The sequence below is a fragment of the Dromaius novaehollandiae genome, chromosome 16 (assembly GCF_036370855.1).
Source record: "Dromaius novaehollandiae isolate bDroNov1 chromosome 16, bDroNov1.hap1, whole genome shotgun sequence".
NCBI classification, from domain to species: Eukaryota; Metazoa; Chordata; class Aves; order Casuariiformes; family Dromaiidae; genus Dromaius; species Dromaius novaehollandiae.
This window is the reverse complement of record NC_088113.1, coordinates 14,928,926-14,945,550: the sequence shown is the minus strand read 5'-3', so window position 1 is coordinate 14,945,550 and position 16,625 is coordinate 14,928,926. Positions and strand designations below refer to the sequence as shown.

General features: G+C 51.7%; 1 protein-coding gene and 1 long non-coding RNA gene across 2 annotated transcripts; one reads left to right on the top strand and one right to left on the bottom strand.

Annotated features, from left to right (window-relative positions):
- Positions 1-1,421: 1,421 nt before the first annotated feature.
- On the bottom strand, positions 1,422-10,501 carry TFAP2C (transcription factor AP-2 gamma). Its single transcript, XM_064521548.1, has 7 exons — positions 10,338-10,501; positions 9,020-9,496; positions 8,849-8,900; positions 7,173-7,395; positions 6,357-6,475; positions 4,873-5,014; positions 1,422-3,072 (listed from the first exon to the last, which is right to left on the bottom strand). Exons 1-7 carry the CDS (start codon positions 10,383-10,385, stop codon positions 2,787-2,789), a joined length of 1,347 nt encoding a protein of 448 aa, XP_064377618.1. The 5' UTR covers positions 10,386-10,501; the 3' UTR covers positions 1,422-2,786.
- A 301-nt stretch (positions 10,502-10,802) lies between these two features.
- On the top strand, positions 10,803-12,289 carry LOC135330126 (uncharacterized). The gene is made up of 2 exons (XR_010391925.1): positions 10,803-11,033; positions 11,621-12,289. It is a non-coding gene; the product is annotated as an uncharacterized LOC135330126 (long non-coding RNA).
- Positions 12,290-16,625: the final 4,336 nt, after the last annotated feature.

Here is a 16,625-nt window from a genome sequence, read left to right as displayed (position 1 = left end):
TGGAAACTCAACATTTCTAATGTTCCAAATATATAAATAGAACCCGAGTCAGTACATTAGACAATTGACTGGCTTTGCTTGAATGCACGCGGGAGTAAATGGAAACATCCCTATTTCCTATCCCAAGGGGCAATTATTGCAGAGCCTGGTTTTGTGCATTAATAAAAAGCAAGATGCCATTGTCTGGTAGCTGAAACATCTTACTAGCATAGGCTGTGTAAGCGGTCCAGCAGCAGAAACAGCACCCACCCGCCAAAAAACTTTGGTATCTCATTCTCTAAACAGCACTTGTCTTTTAGCCCTCAGCATACTTAAAACGTATCATATACGGACAAAAAAATGTTAACCAGTTCTGTTAGTCCTGACACATCCTGGCTGCATTTGCCCCTACAGATGGTCCCAAGTGCTTATTGCTCAGATGCTGCAACGGGTCTCACAAACACGAAGGGTGGGATGTCACCTCTTCAGGAGGGGACAGGGACTGGACTGCAACTCCTCACTTTCTCCCAGCTTGCCACTCCAATAGCACTTTCATTCATTTCTTTGCCCTTCCCTTTCTTCTCCCTGCACACTTTCAGTAGTTTTGCCTTTATCTTTTAGAGAAGAAAATAATGAAAACATAGAAAAATATGTATAAATCAAGTCTTCAGAAAAGGTACACATAATTCCTTCCCCACACCTCTTGAAGCAGCCACCGCAGCAGTGCTGGCCAAACTCTTACTCGCAGCTCTTCACGGCCAAGCCATCGTCTGCAACTTCTGCCCGTGCCGCGTGGGCATTTACCGGACGCCGAAACGCCAGCGGCGGGATGACGCCTGGGCTGGTGTCGCCGCCGTCCCGTGAGCGCCCGGGAAAAGCTCCGCCGCGGGAAGGCTCCTTTGGTTATCCGGCATCCGGACACCAAACGTCACTGAAGGCTTCACGTCCATCGTCACTGCCGCAGCACAAGGTGTTTTTGTGCCGTAAATTAGCACGGAAGCTTTGAATTTCCACAAATGAGTAAAACAGGGCTAAAACCAGATGGCAGATGTATTAAGCTTCATACACCAGGATTTTGCAAACATTTATCATTACAGATGCAGACTCCAATATAGTCAGATTCACTATAAAGCAAAGCGAGCAGGATTGATTTTTATTAAGAGGAAGCCTTGAAATCTGTCTCGAGCTGCCTATTTCAATAGGCATGATAGCATGATAATGACATCTTAGGAAAAAAAAAAAAAGATTCTTGGAGATACATAATGCGTTTAATTGAAACCATTAGTTTTACTGGCAAACAGCTTCATATTTCTGTTCTGTTAATCTGAACAAAGTGCTGCAATTATGACTCAATACATAATGTCCTCTAGTGCTACTCACCCCACATTCCTCAAGCATAGGAAGAAAACAAAACCGTTTTCGGCTAACAAAACATTCCGTGCTTCTATCCAGAATACTTTTATTATATGGTTATCATATACATCAGAATTATAGTGGGAACATTTACAAATATGTCAAGATAGGTGAGAACCTCCATTATTCACATACACACTAACTCACACACTCGGTTCGCATGTCTAGTCAGTTATCAGGTGAATGATGCACAAAATTATTGCTTTGTGAACATAACACCTCAGATTAAATCTAATCTTCAGTGGCAAGAATTGAGATATTTAAAAAAAAAGTCTTAAATACCCTGTATAACATACCTGTGCATAAACCTAAAGATATGTTCAGCTTACCCATTACCTTTGAAATACTTACCAAAATTAAAATTTGAAACCCATTTATAAAAAAAAGTATTAAAAAGTTCACCATTATTTACAAATCCGATTAAATTACACATAAATAAATATTTACATTCAACACACTGCTTCCCTTAATACACATAAAGCCTCCCTGGAAATATTTTTTTGGCCTTAAGAGGCAAAAACAAAAGTTCAAAAAAAAAAAAAAAGTTATGTGCCTATTTTTTCAAGTCCTGTCATCCTCCCCCAATTTAAAAAGACGACACAATATAAATATGTGAATAAAGCTGCAATATCCTTAGACACAGAATTCATTTTCTAAAAGCATTTTCATTTTGAACTATTCCTTGTTAAAAATATATCAAGATAATATCCCCCTGCAGACAACATTACTGCAGTTTTTGAAAGCATGAATATTTCCATAAAAATAAGCATGTCAGATGCCATCAGATAACTTTTATATCTGCCAGGATTTTAGTACTCTCCTATGGTAATTGGAAAATAAAGCAAAGAACAGAATAATCTTACTTTTTCAGGTGTTTATAAAAAAATTTTAATGTACATATATCTATATACCATTGTTTAATACTGCTTTATTGTTACTGTTGCATTTAGAGAGAATAAAACCCTGAAATTTTGTCAGGTAATGAATAGGCTCCCATCTAAAATCTGTCTTTTAAAAACTATACACGAAGCTGGTCACCACTGGATACTTAGAGGTGGAAAAAAATCTAAATATATCTCTCTGAGTATTTCCAACAAAAACCCTTATATAGCACCACTTTTACAGCAAAAGGTTTTGATACACTTGCACCACGTACTTATCTTCTGGTCATTGCTTCCACAGATAAGGGACACTGCAGCTTTTAGAAAGACTTGTCTCATGGATCCAGGGGGAGTGAAGATCCTGAATAAGATGGTTTTTTTTTTCTTTTTTGCTCCTTTCTTTTAAAAATAAAAAAATAAAAAAAAAAAGTAACCAAATTTCTACATTCCCCCCAGCAAGAAGATCCCAGTCTGCGTTTAGGAGGAAGAGTTTAAAGTCTGGTCGCGCTGCTTTTACTTCCTGTGCTTATCCATTTTATCCAGGGGTTTGTTGCTTTCCGCGGGGCTCTGGTCGCCAGCGTTCATGTACGTCTTGTCTGCTATTTTTAATGCTTCATTTAGGTAGTTCTGGACGGATGTCATGGCAGCACAGATGGCAGCGCTCCCAAAGCCATGTGTGATCAGGCTGAAGTGAGTCAAGCAGCCCTGGATGCCAGGGTCCAGGATGGGGCTGGGGCGCGTGTTGCCCAGGGGAGTTCTGTCCTGAGTGAGGAGGTCCGTGAATTCCTTACAGATCTGCCTGCAAGACACAGAGCCGTCACCCCTGGCACCGCCGTGGGAAGTTATGCAAACACAGGCTAGAAACCTTGCAGAAAGTCATTTACCATTCCAAAGCAGTAAAGAGAGGGGGGAAAAAAAAAAAAAAAGCCTCCAACAACAATTCGACACACGGGAACTACTAAGTTTTCAGAAATTCATTACTCCAGCAACAGCAGGACTGGTGTCCTTCATAGCCCAATTTTAAAATTAAACTTAGTGTCAGCTTCTGACAAGCCTTCTGTTGGATCTGTATGTCATACAAACACATCCACACTCCGCAGAATAATCTCTCCATCTCTAGTGTCTGGCTAGCGCTGCAGCATTTGCTCCAGATTTTAGGGGGGGCTGGGGATTTTGGGCTAGTTTCTATGAGAACTTCCACAGCTGCAGTTAAATGATTTAGAAAAAAAAATAAGCAGCTGAATAGGAGATTCAATTTAGCTGCACACATTATATGTATATGCCCTCTTTAATAGACCTAGGCCCTGATCCTGCAAACACGAACACATGTGCCTGGCAAAACACGAACGGTTAATAACGCCCAAGCATATGTTGTTTGCGGCTTGCAAACCCGTCCCCTCGCCGTGGCTGTGCGCGAGCTGAGCAGTCCCAGCAGAATCACCGCTCTATCAGAATTTCTCAGCCACAAACGTCTTCCAAGAAGGCAGCGACTGGTGTTGAGCATTAGCAACGCTAATCACGTCAGTACTGCAGAGCGGAAGGGGCTCTGCTGAACAAGAGGTGCACGGCTCACGTTATGGGGACGACAGATGACGGTATGGCTAGGAGATACGTTCCCGTGACGTGAGGTCTCTGCAGGGAGAGCGGGGACTTCTGAGCGGGGCAGAGCACCGGCCGCACGCCCCATCCGAGCCGGCCCCGCTCAGCCATGCTCCCTACCCCTGCCGAGGGCCACTTCTCCGACCCTCTGCGGAGGGACGGTCCCTTCAAAAGCCACGCACCGTCCCAGTCCCGGCCCCGTAGGGCAGAGGCCCTGCTGAACCTGGCTTGGGGAGGCCGGGGGGCAGCAAACACCTCAGCCCCCGGTTAGGGCAAGCGTGACTGAGAACATCAGCTGCCTCCCGGGGACACGGTCTGCCTACACGTGCAAGGGTCTGCGGCACAGCGACACCAGAGCGTCCCCTTCTCCCCTCCTCCTCCTGTTCTCCAGCATTTGTAGGAAGCATCCAGTGAAGCACAGGGACTTCAGGCTGCCCGGGACCACAGCGACGCCCTTCAGCGCAAAGGGACTGCCCACACCTCACGGCTCCTGGCCCGCCACCGGGGAGGACTGGGCGCCGCTGCCGCCGAGCGCGGCACGGGGACGCGGTGGCGGAGCTCCCCTTGCTCCCAGCGTGCCGCCGGCCCCGTGCACGTTCGCGCGCACCTCCAGCCCGCTGGGCCACGCGCCCAGGCGGGTCCCGCTCCTGCGCTGCTCCCAGGGCCAGCCCTGGGGACAGCCCCGACCTTGGACACCCCGCTGTCCTGCCACGCGACTTTCTTTAAAAAAAAAAAATAGTAGAAAAGACTAATGTGAATCGCTTCAGGCTGCGCTAGAGTTATCAGACAAGGTTGCTGCTATCACCATTGGTTCAAAACAAAATAACTGCCGTCGTCGTGAAACTGAAACCAGAACCAGATCAAGAGTCGTTTCATCTCTCCGATTAAAACTGCACAAGAAAACGTACCCAACTCTGCACACAATCACAGACGCTCATGGTCAGACAAAAGCATCTTTGAGAAGGAAAAAAAAAAAGTAAACCCAAACCCCGAAACTCACTTTGCAGCAAGAAGCATGTTCTTCCTGTTGGCCATCTCGTTGCGGCCCATGTGTGGTCGAGTTAAGTATTCGGCCACTGCTTTGGATGGAAACTCTGTCTCACACACATAACCAAAGTCACGAGCAAGATGCACAGCTTCACCTGGCATGGGAAAAAGGGAATGCTTATTACATTTAATTACATCTATTTATTATAAGGAGATCGGGGGATTAAGCAAGGTACTTTGAATTCTTGAAGTATGCTCTTATTTTACGAATAAGCATGATTATTTTTCCACCATACCATTTGTTACTGTTTTCTAACCAATAGATACATGGTTTTTCTATGTAAACTAGCATCAGCAAAACAAAATGACAACAACTGCTACAAAAATTTATATAATCCTCCTTTGCCCTTATACTGGAAAGAAAAATAATCTTGTCTCTATCCAGATGAACTGCACACTGAAGGCTAGACTTTAGTCTACAAAGAAAAATTCACTCATTGATGCTTTAAAAGCTGGCAATTAAACTCCACCCACATAATAAACGATTTTTTGGTTTAATTTATTTTCCAACAACTTTTCTGATAATCCTATGGAAATAAAATTGAAAAATGTACAGTTAGGCCACTTCTTCATTATGGGAACGTTTTCAGGCTTCAAAACGGGTGGCCGCGATCCGTCAGCGGGTTCCCGTAATGCGCACGCGGCCACGTGCACGCCGACGGGCACTCTCACGTTTTACACTGCTCTCACTCTTTTAACAGTGACTTCCAAAAAAGGTTTGAAGTGGAAGCCGGTATATTAAAGATAAGGCAGAAACGCAATAGAGACAAGGCACTGTACCATATTCACATTTAACTTGCTGCTTCTGTTCCTATTAAACTGTGCCACTACCAGGAGCTGCCTTAAACAAAAACACGCAGCATAACCACACACACACATAAACACACACATCCGTCAAGCTCGGCTGATCTGATAGAGGGTCCACGTAACGTGCTGCAGATTAAAGGGGCTCCAGTTTCCTATCAGGAAGTCTGAAGCTATAAATCTCACTTTATACGCTGGTTTATTAGCAAAGCTGCTGCGGACGCCGCTGAGGTAGGGCCAGGCAGTGCTGTCCCTGGACCTGAAACTTTCCCAGGAGGGAACCAAACCCACTAACAGGCTGAGTTTCACCTCTTCTGCTTCCCTGAGCACCCTTAAAAACCCCAAACTGCCCCCTCCCCGGAGAAGGGCAGGTGGGAGGAGGAGGGGGGGGCACGAGGAGCCCCCGCACGCTGCCAGCATCCCATCGCTTCCCACCCCATCCCATGAGAGCAGGCGCTGGGCTCGGGCCGCGGCATTGTGCGGGAAGGCATTTAAAAAATAAATAAATAAATAAAATAAGAAGCTCTGTCCTGTCTGTCAATTTTCCAACCTTCCTATGCTTTGGCTGCAGTATATAAGCTGTGCACGAGGGGGGAAAAAGAAGTTTATTTTTAAGAGACATTCAAGACTGACCTTCCACCAAAGATGTCAATAATGTCACATTTGCAGCTTTCCTTCTACCAGCTGGAAGATTCAAGCCAATTTTATCCAGTTTTTCCCTTAATGATCTGCCACCATTTTTAGATTTGGCTCTGTAATTAGAGGGGAAAAAAATGGCCTTATTTATCTTCAAGGGAACTTTTTTTTTTCCTTTAAAGATGAGAAATTCCAGTTGCTGACATTCAATAAGGTTCTACTTGGGGGAAAGAGAAAAAACAGGCTCTCTTGTCAAGTGACCTACTTTTGAAATGCTCTACTACCAACCAGCCAGGGTGAAACACAACAGAGGTCAAAATCAAAAACATTTAAAACTGCAATATCAAAACCAACAGTTGTAGAATCATCACAACCTAAATTTAAACTGTTTACAAAAGAAAAACATGGAAAGCATTTGTTTAAATGCTGAATCAAGATCATGAGATTTAATCTCAATTTAATCGTTTCACGGGGAGGCAACTTGTCACGGGAATAAGGAAGCTCCAGGAGCGGTCTGAGAGACAGAAAAAGCAGACTTCTGGAGAAGGAGAGCTGCCGCCAGAGCTGCTAATAGCACTTCTCTTGGAGAAGTGGCAGAAGCGCAAAGAAGTTTTATTTCCAAAGCCTATTAGGATGCAGTGTTGTTGGGCTTTTGGAAAAAAAAAAAAAAAACAAAAAAAAACAGGAGTTTGATAAAAGGCTTTGGAGCCACTGTTTCTTAGCTCACTGGGCTAACTCTGGCGCGCACGAGCGCGGGGGGGACGGAAATCCGCACCAAAGGACAGCGCGGGCGCGGCGAGGGCCGTAGCCTACCTTCGGAGCACCCCCCCCAGCAGGGAGGCGTTGAGGCACTCGGGGGGCGAGAGCCTTCTCTGGACCTCGGCCACCGTCACTTTGTACTTGGACGTGGAGCTCAGGAGGGAAAGTCGCCCCGGAACAGAGCAAAACACTTCGTTGGGGTTTATGACCACTCCGATTAATCCGTCCTTCTGGCAGGGCAGACTCAGAGCGCTGTTTTTCGTTAAGGAAATGGGACCTGCAGGAGGAGGGGGGAAAGCAGGTATTTTATGAAAGGCAAAAATAAATAGGGAGTGGCAAGCGAATTCCCGTCGTACAAAGGAAGAGCAGGAGAGGGGATTTCGTTTTGTGCCAAATGCTCGGCACCGACTCGACTCTGCTCTGCAGCGCTGCGATCGCAAGGTCCCCGCAACCGGCCCTGAACCATCGCTGTCTTTTGTCACACTAAGTTTCAAGGAGTTGCTGAATAAATAAATTAAAAAAAAAAAAAAAAAACCAAAACCAAAACACCAAAAAAAGGACTCTGAATACACCCCAGTGAAACAGCACGCCACAAGTTAGCAGATTCATGCTTATAAGCAGCTCAATACAACTACGGAGCACAAATCAGCATCCCTCATCCCTACTGCCAAGCCTCTTCCAGAGCCCGGAGAGGTCTCCCAGAGGTCTCCCAGCCGACACGGACACTCGGGAAACTGCCCTGGGGACTGAAGCCCAGCTAACGCACACCAGACAACGCACCACAGAGAACCGAAGCCCAGACAAGAACTGGGAGTAAAGTGTTGCTCCTTAGTGGCTTCAGATTTTAGGTGAATAGGAACAACAAAAGCTTTGCAAAGAACCAAACCGCACATCCAGCTTTTCCACCCCTTGGAAATCCACCCAGTTAACCCTCGGCGGCGCGTGACCGGCTCCCATGGAAAGGGTTAAGGAGCGAGGCTGGCCTTGCTCCCCGGGGCGGGGGGGATTTTCAGTGGTGCATCTGACAGCAAAATAATTCTCCCATGAGCTAAACGCAGCAATCAGCGCTCTGACAAACACTTCTGCTTTTCCTCAGCTAGCTTATTTGTTTGAAGTCTTCAGAGGAAACTTCTACTGATTTTTTTTTTGGAAGCACAAATTTGTTTAAAAACAAACACAGAAAAAAAAACCCTTAACGACTGTACTCTTAAATTGCATCAATATGCCTCTTGCTTTCCTTAAAACCTCAGCTACAAAACCATTTCGTTTAAGATAAAGCCGAACAGGCTTGTGGCAGCGAGCTCATTCACTACTCAAGTGTTTCTTGTAAAGAAGTTGAAGGAAAAAGCGAACTGCCTTCGAGTGCTAGCACCAAAGCCAGGAAAGCCCGTGTCACTTTGCACGCATGAATTCTAGGGCAGCCTTAAATCCATCCCAAGATCCTGGTTTCGATTAAAGCCACGTTTAACAGCAAGGGCATCTCCGCCGGGGCGGTCAGGAGCGCCCAGCAAACTCTCCCATCCAGGGTGCCCCGCCATCGGCGCCGAGCTGGAAGGGCTTCTCCCACCCAGCACACGGCGGGCACGGAGGGTCCGCGAAACCCCTCCGCCTGCCGATCCCGGAGGATCTTTCTCCCGAAGGTAACCAGGCATCACGCCACCGGTGCGTCACACACACATTAAACGACTGACAAGGGAAAGCGGAGGAACCCGTACCGCCAGCTTACTGACCTTTTCTAATGACTGTCTGGTCGTGCATTAGTAAGTGTTGATCTTCCACGTTCTGGAAAGAGAAAGGGGAGAGAGTTCGGCACCTCGGGAGGTTTCAGGGGAAGGGGCCGGGAGGGCCGCGGGCGGGCGAGGGCTCTGCCCCAGGCCCTGCCCCGGGGCGGCCGGCCGTACCTGCACCTCCTCCATCTGGTGCGCCACGTCGTGCAGCCCCAGGTTGTCGGCGAGCGCCGAGGCGTCCAGCCCGTGCCCGTGCGGCAGCAGCAGCTCGGAGCGGCGGAAGGTGTCGCGGCGGCCGCCGGCCGCGCCGCCCTCCAGCGCCGAGAGGTGCGGGACGAGGCCGGGGCGCGCGTGGGGCGCCAGCGCGGGGGGGTCCTGGCTCTGCCGGCCGGGCCAGGCGCTCTGCTGCTGGCTGGGCGGCGGCGGCGGCGGCTGGTGCAGCGGGTTGATGGCGAAGGGGTCGCCGAGGTGCGAGTAGGGGTCGCCGGACTGGGAGTAGGGCAGCGGCTGGTAGGGCGGCGGGAAGTAGGGCGGCTGGAAGTCGGAGGCGCCCGAGTGCGAGAGCGGCGGCGCCGGGCTGTAGAGGTGCTGGCTGACGGCCGAGAGGTGCGGCAGCCGCGGGTTGCCGTTGCTGCTCCCATCGTGCCGGTCCTGCGGGCACAGGGGGGACAGGGCCCGGCGGGTCAGCGCGGGCCGGGCCGGGCCGCGGCGCTCCGCCACGGCGCCGCGCGGGGAGGAGCCGCCGCGCACCGGCTCCCAGGGGCGTCGCGCCCTCCTCACCCGCGCGCTCGCCGCGAACGGCTCTTGGGAGACTCGAAAAAAAAGAAAAAAAAAAAAAAAAGGAAAAAAAAAAATCATCGAGCCGTCGGGGCAGCCCGATTTCACCCGAACTGCGCGGTCGCGGCCGGGAGCGGGAGGCCGGGGAGCGGCTGCCGGCGGGGGAGCCCCCCGCTGCCCCCTCCCCGGCCATGCCTTCGCGGCCCTGCCCCTCTTCCACAGCCCCGCAGCCAGAGCTTAAGCGTCTACGTCGGGCTGATCCAAGGGTTTGGCAAGCCGCTGGCTCCACGGTCAATAAAACAGCAGGGCCGGTTAACAAGAGGTGAGTGGGGTCCCGCCGGGGCGAGAAGCGGGGGCTGCGGCTCATCCGCAGGAGCCACCACGCAGACCGCGACCGCGGCGGGACCCGCAGCGGGGGAGCCGAGCACGGGCCGGCTCATCGCAGCGGTGGGGGCTCCGCGGCCCTCTGCCGCCGCGCAGGGCCGGCGCCGGCGGCCGGACCGGTCCGACAGGCTGGGCCGCTCGGCACCGCGCTGCGCCCCCCGCCCCGCGGCTCCTTCTTGAAGAGCCGTCGAGAGCCTGGAGAAAAGTGAATTAACGCAACAAAAACGCGCACCTCCAGAGAACGGGGGGTGAGGGGAGCGGGCTGTCCCGGGCGGGGAAGGGGGGAGGCGAGCCGGGGCCGGGCGCGGGGCAGCCCCCCTCCGCCGCTCACCTCGCAGTCCTCCTCGTACTTGACGTTATCGGCTAGTTTCCACAACATGGCGTCCAGCGTCCGGGCCGGGGGTGCGCGGGCGCGCAGAGCGGCGCGGATCCCGGCGGCGCCGCGGGCGGAAAATCCGCGCGGGGAGAGCGGCGGCCCCGCGGAGCTCAGGCGGCGCGCATGAAGGCTGCGGGCGCACTCGGCTCCGCGCGGCGCGGTCACTCGCGCTTTCCCTGCCCAGACGCCCTTAATGGCAGCGGTATTATCATAACTCCTCCCCAGGGACGGCTCGGCGGCCGCGGCGCTCCCGCGGGCGGCCCCGCGCCAGCCACTCAGGAGGGAGCGCGCAGCCCCAAGCCCCTCCTTCCGCGCTGCCCTCCGCGCCCGCGGAGGGAGGGGACGCACCGGCCGCCGCCCCCCCCGCCTCCGCGCTGCTGCGGCCGCGGGGAAGGGGGTCCCGCGTGGGCGCCGCTCCGCAGCCCAGCGCGCAGCGCACGGGCCGGGGCCGCCCCGAAAAGCCCCCACGCGCGGAGGGGCGCGGAGGCGCTGCGCGGCCCCGAGCGCGCCGTGGCGGCGGCTGCTGCCCGCCCGCCCGCACCGCTCCGCACCGCAAAGGCGAGAAAGTCTGCGCGCCGGCCTGGAACCACTTTGCATAATTGTCGGGAGTTTGAATTACTGATTACAACGTGTAAGCTACCGCTGCTGAAGGTATAATTTACTTAATTATCCGACAAGATTATTGCAGTTGTGTCGGATCCCTCCTAGGCAGAGCCGAGCCGAGCCGATCCGGCGTCCCGATGCCGGGCGGTGTGAACGGGGCCCGCGGTTCGTCGCGGCGGGGCTTTTTCTGTAAACGAAAACCGAGCCGGGCTCATCTTTTCGCGCGAGTTTGGCGCTGGGGAAGCAGGTGGGAAGCGAGAGCGGCGTTTTGGGGCGCTGTAACCACACTTTCATCTCAGCTTAGAAAAGACTGCCCTGCAAAACTGCTGCCTTTCCGCAGGCATTTGATCTACGCGGTTATGCGTGTCAGACAAAATGAACATCGTTTCCAAAAGCAACGACTTCTCCCAGTGTTTAAGGTGCATCCGGATCACTGCTCATTTGCATGAGAGCAGCAAGTGTTTGTTTTTTGTGGCAGAGACAAGAGATGACCCTGGACAGTGCTGGCTGCGGAGATCTCCGCGGCTATCTCAGCCCGGGGACGAGCCGCTGGGGAGCTGTTATTAAAGGCCCGAGATAGACCCACGTCTCAAGATTTAAACCAGTTCACAGCTTCTCTTCCTTTTTTTCCTAAGGATCAGGGAAGGAAGAAAAAAAACCCTCAAGCCGACTAAATGAAGGATCTAAAAATAAAACGAGGAGGACGGCGGTGCTGGAACTAACCGTTGGAGGTGTTATCTGCCTTATCTAACATGCAGGCGCTGATTTGCAGCACTTGCATTAAGCCCATCATCAGCAGGGACTCCGCATTATCATTTTTGGTGGAGTCTCTATTTTTTTTAAACGACGGTGTTTTTCTTCCAGGGATGTTTCTTTGAAATGCAGTTCGCGACGATTATTAGCAAGTGTGCTCGCGCTGCTCCTGGCGTCATTAAGACTAGGAATCTAAATAATAAAAGACGGGGTGAGCTTAAAGTTCATTTGTATTAAAGGGACAAGATGGATTTAAAAAGAAACGAGAAAAGGAACCGTCGAGCTTCTCAGGTTTGGAATCAGTTCATCTTCTTTCCAAAGAGACTCTGCGTTGTAGCAAGTGTAGTCATTTTTATCATAAACTCAGAAGCCTGATTTTCTTTTTGCTCAGAAATGTCACACTGAAGAGCGACCCTGATTTTCTCATTCTTTAGAATTTTTCAAGGTCTCGACACCTTCAATTTGTTTATTTTGGTGGCCAAAAGCAGAAAGTTGAATTCAATTCCCTTCTATTTGTTTGATAAATTAAAAGAAAAAAGAGTGGAAGATGATGAAGTATTTAGAAGAAATTATCTAAACAAGACGCCCAAAATAGCCACTTGCCTTCCTAGAAAACAAACCAATCTCTGAAAGCAGAGAAAAGGCTAAATGGGGGGGAAGGTCGAGGCAAACTTTCCAAAACATCCACTTGCTCCTCGGTCTCCACTCGCAGAGCCGACGGCTCCCAGGGAACGGCGCTCGGGCTCCGCGGGGTGCGAAGAGCCGCGCAGGGAGGCGGCTGCCGGCGGCTCCTCCGCAGCCCTGCGCGCCCGCCGCGCCCCAGCCCCCGAGCGGCGCTGCCTGCGCGGCCGTCGGGGGATGCTGCGAGCAACGCAATGGCCGCGGAGCTGGGCATCTCCTCACCCTCCCGGGCCTTTTCCGGGGGGGGGAACGACAGCGCTTCTGGAAGCTCCCTCCGAAGCGGGGCTTTCTGCAGCCCTGCTCGTCGTAACCCACCTCGGCGCGGCGGGTCCGCGGGTCCCCCCCCCGCTTGGCCAAGCTCCCACCGCACCCCCCCCCCCCCCCCCGCAGGCGCCCCGCGGCTCGGGGAGGGCGCAGGAGCAGGTAACAGGGGCTCTGCGAGGACACGGCCCCGGCCCCGGCCCCTTCCAGCGCCTCCCGGCCGGAGCCGTGCGGGACCCGAGCAGCAGCCCGGGGGCGGCTGCTGACAGGTGGCAGCTTTATGCGCTGACGTTATTTTAAAAGTGGTGCCCGTACTTTGGGGGCATCACCCATTTCTGGGAAAAACGCTTGCTGCCCGGAAGCTCAGTGCCCCCCGCACACACTTCTCTTTTTACGAGGATGCAGTTTCCTGCACGGGGCTGTAAAGCACCCCCAGGTGTGACCGCTCTCGGGGGGGGGGGGGGGGGGGCAAAGCCGGCTGCTGAGCCTCTGTCACACGCAGTAGTTTTCCTGTTTGGCAGCAATTAAAAGAGAGCGTGGGGGTGCTCATTAGCTTCATCCCTCTTCCTCTTAAAACTACCTAAGCACGCACATATCTGTATCAGTAGTGACACCGCAGCCACCTGTCCGGATTCTCGCCTCGGCTCCGGCAGCGTTGCACAGAGGCAGCCCCGGCCACGCTCCGCGGGACTGCCGCGCCCAGCGCGCAAGCAGCGGCGGCCAAGCGGCGTGTCCCCCCCCCGCGCCGGGCAGAGCATACGTACGTGCCAGCCGGTCCTGCCCGGCAGAGCCATGGGCCGCCCCCGCCGCCGCCGCCGCCGCCGCCGCCGCCTCCGCGCACACCTGGGCCCGCAAGGAGCTGCGCCCCGCCCCGCCCCGCCGCCCCCGGCCCGGCCCGGCCCGGCCCCCCGCGGCCCCAGGAGCGAGAGAGGCGGCCCCGCCGGGCTCCCCGCGCTCAGTTTTATTCGCTTTACTGCCTTCTCCGCCGGTCGCCGCTGCGGCTTCCCGCTGCTGGATGCGGCTCCCGGCGGGGCACGTTTTGAGGAGGCTGCGCGGCCGCGTTACGGCGCCCGGGGTGGGGGCAGCCCGGTGTTATTCTTCACCAGCCTAATGATTTTCTTAACAAATGCGGCTCCAGCTGTGCTCGCTCGCTGCTGACGGAGACGGAGGGACGGGGTCCCCCGGCCGCAGCGTGCCTGAGCCGGCAGCGGAGAGGACGTGTTTAGCGATTCACGGGAAGCAGTGACAGACTGCGACACCGGGCGCTCTCCGGCCCCAGGCCAGATGCTTCATGGCAGGAGGCAGAGGCTCAGCAGCGACGTGCAGCTGCCTCGGGCCCCGGCAAGGAGCATCTCCGGCTTCTGCCCACAAGGTCCGTCGAGCTGGATGGTCTTGGCAGGAGAGCGGTGCCCGCGAGGGAGCTAGCCCGAGCTCTCCTGCAGCCAGAGCTCAGGACAGGAGTTGGGAAGACCTGAATTTTCAGCCTGCGTGCCTCTGAGACGGGGGGTGACCGTGTGGCACTGCATCTGTATTTACACCGGTCTCCTCATCCATAAAATGAGGGTAATAATCCCAGTGCTGGGTAGGACTGGGCTCCATCGGGGGGGACCAAGGAGGAGGTAGGTCCCCTGGACCCCTGCAGCTCTGCCTGGTGATCCCGAGATACCCCCCCGGGCTGTGACAGTGTGCCTGCAGTGATGCTCTGCTTTGTGTAGTCTCTCCATTTCATTTCCAGTGGGAGCAGCAACGGCATGGACTTCGTTGCTATTAGCCAGAACTTTGCTTTGGAGGAAGTTGTTGCTGGACCGTGTGTCTCACACTCGGTTCATTAGCACAGCAAGTGGACTCCACCTCAAAAACACAATCGAAACCAAAAACACAGTAAAAACACCATAAAGCTAAATGTGAAATCAGAATTCATAAGTTCAGTCAGGCTCTTTTCTGAAAGCAAAAATATAAATATTTGGCACAAATTCATACTTTAAAAAATAAAGCCTTGATGGATCATTCACACTACAGATGGATCCTACGTGGATGCTACAGCTAATTGCATATAATACAATCAGAGTAAAAGATCCAGTACCACAAAAAGAAAATCCCACAGGCTAAAATGACAGGAAAGCAAGTATTTCATATACAGACACAGAGGTGAGCTGTAAAAAACATTGCTCAACCCTGTTCAGGCTGTGGCAAATACAGGTCCTTCAATATCAGCCTCCCACTTCTTTTGCCCTTTTAGAAGGAGGAGCACGCAGCATCCCTGTATTGAGCTGTACTTGCACTGTAGTAGCATCTTTCACTAGAAACTCTCTTTATCCATTCCTCTGCTTTCATAGCATATACAGCGTATACGGTACCGTAAATGATGCACCATGTTTTAAGAAAAAAACTGCTGGGGAACTACCGTGACTGCTTGGGGAAGGTTTCTCCACTGACAGAGATGGCTCCAGGAACAGAGGGTCTTTTCCACCTCAGCCTTGAAGAGTCCTGCAGTCTCTCCACCTTCAGGGAATGTATCAAACACGGGATTTTTTAACTATCCACTTTTGCATGCATGTACACACACACACATCAAGTTTAAAATCCTAATAAATTATCTGAACATTTACTTTCAAAGATGATTTTAAACACAACACAAAGGAGTTTAGAAGAGATGCAGATAGTACCTGTAGAAGAACAAAGGAACTTACAGAATGTCGAGATACCTTTCTTCTACTCACCTTTCATTCCTCAGTCATGTTAAAGGCATGATGAAATCAGAAAACTGACCTCAATGTCAAGAAAATGGGTTGTGTGTATTGAAGTTGAGGATTTTCCCCGTAGGCAACTGAAGTAAATAAAGAAAATAAAATCACTTACTCTTTTACTTCCATAGTCCAGTTTCTTGAAAACTTGTAATCCCTCTAAATAGCCAATCTTCCTTAGCGTCTTCCATCAAAACTCTGTTGGACAAAATCTGAAAGGTATCACGTACAGGGGAAGAAGCTTGGAAGAAAAAAACATTTAGAGATAAATACAAAATCCCCAAACTCTTTGGCCTTTTTATCACTTAGTAGCAAAGAAGAGCACAAGAACACTGTTTTTCCTTGCATGTCACCTTTACCAGATTACCACAGATGTTTGCTTAATTGTGATGCATTGGAAAAACACAGTTTTTGGTGGCACCACGCTCCTTCCTTTGTGGTCTTGCTCCATGACTGATGCACTGGTGAGCTGCAACACTCTTAAAGGCAAGAAGAAGCAGAGCTGTGTGGAAAAAAAAATTGTTTTGCACTGCTGGCAAAAATTACATCAGTCAAAACTCTGCACTTAATGCACTCTGTCATTTATAATCACACTAATAAGGCATCAGTGAAGGGCTGTCAGCATTATAAAATATCAGGTGCCAGCAAAATCCTCCAAATTTTCCAAACCTGCTCCAAGCTTCATTCTCAAGGACTTGGTTTTGCAAGTGTACCTGCAGAGACAGAGGTCCATTGATAACATTGCACAGTTACTCTAACAAATACATTTAGGATCTGGGTTTTTTTATAACTCCATTTTTCCATACAAAATTATTTGCCCAACTCGATGCAGCACTGTTGCTGCAAAGGCATAGAGGAGATACTCAGAAGTGTAAGAGTTCACACTACTTAGAAACCTACTGTCTATGCTCCCTGAATTGCATGCAAATATGATTGCAGAAGGACACAGACTCGGGATGCTCGGATGATTTTCCTTGCACTGAAAACCTGCACTCTTTATTATTCAGCAATAAACTGGAGGCAATACGTTCCAGGGTGCTTCAGTTTGAACCTGAATTCAGGCATTCCTTCAGACATCTTCACTTCTGGGCTTAAGCCTTTTTTTCTGTCGCCCTCGCCCCTTTCCCCTCCATCTGCACTCATGCTCCCATGCTCCAGGATTTCCCAAAATTGCTGTTATCAGCATAGCTGTGCATAGGAA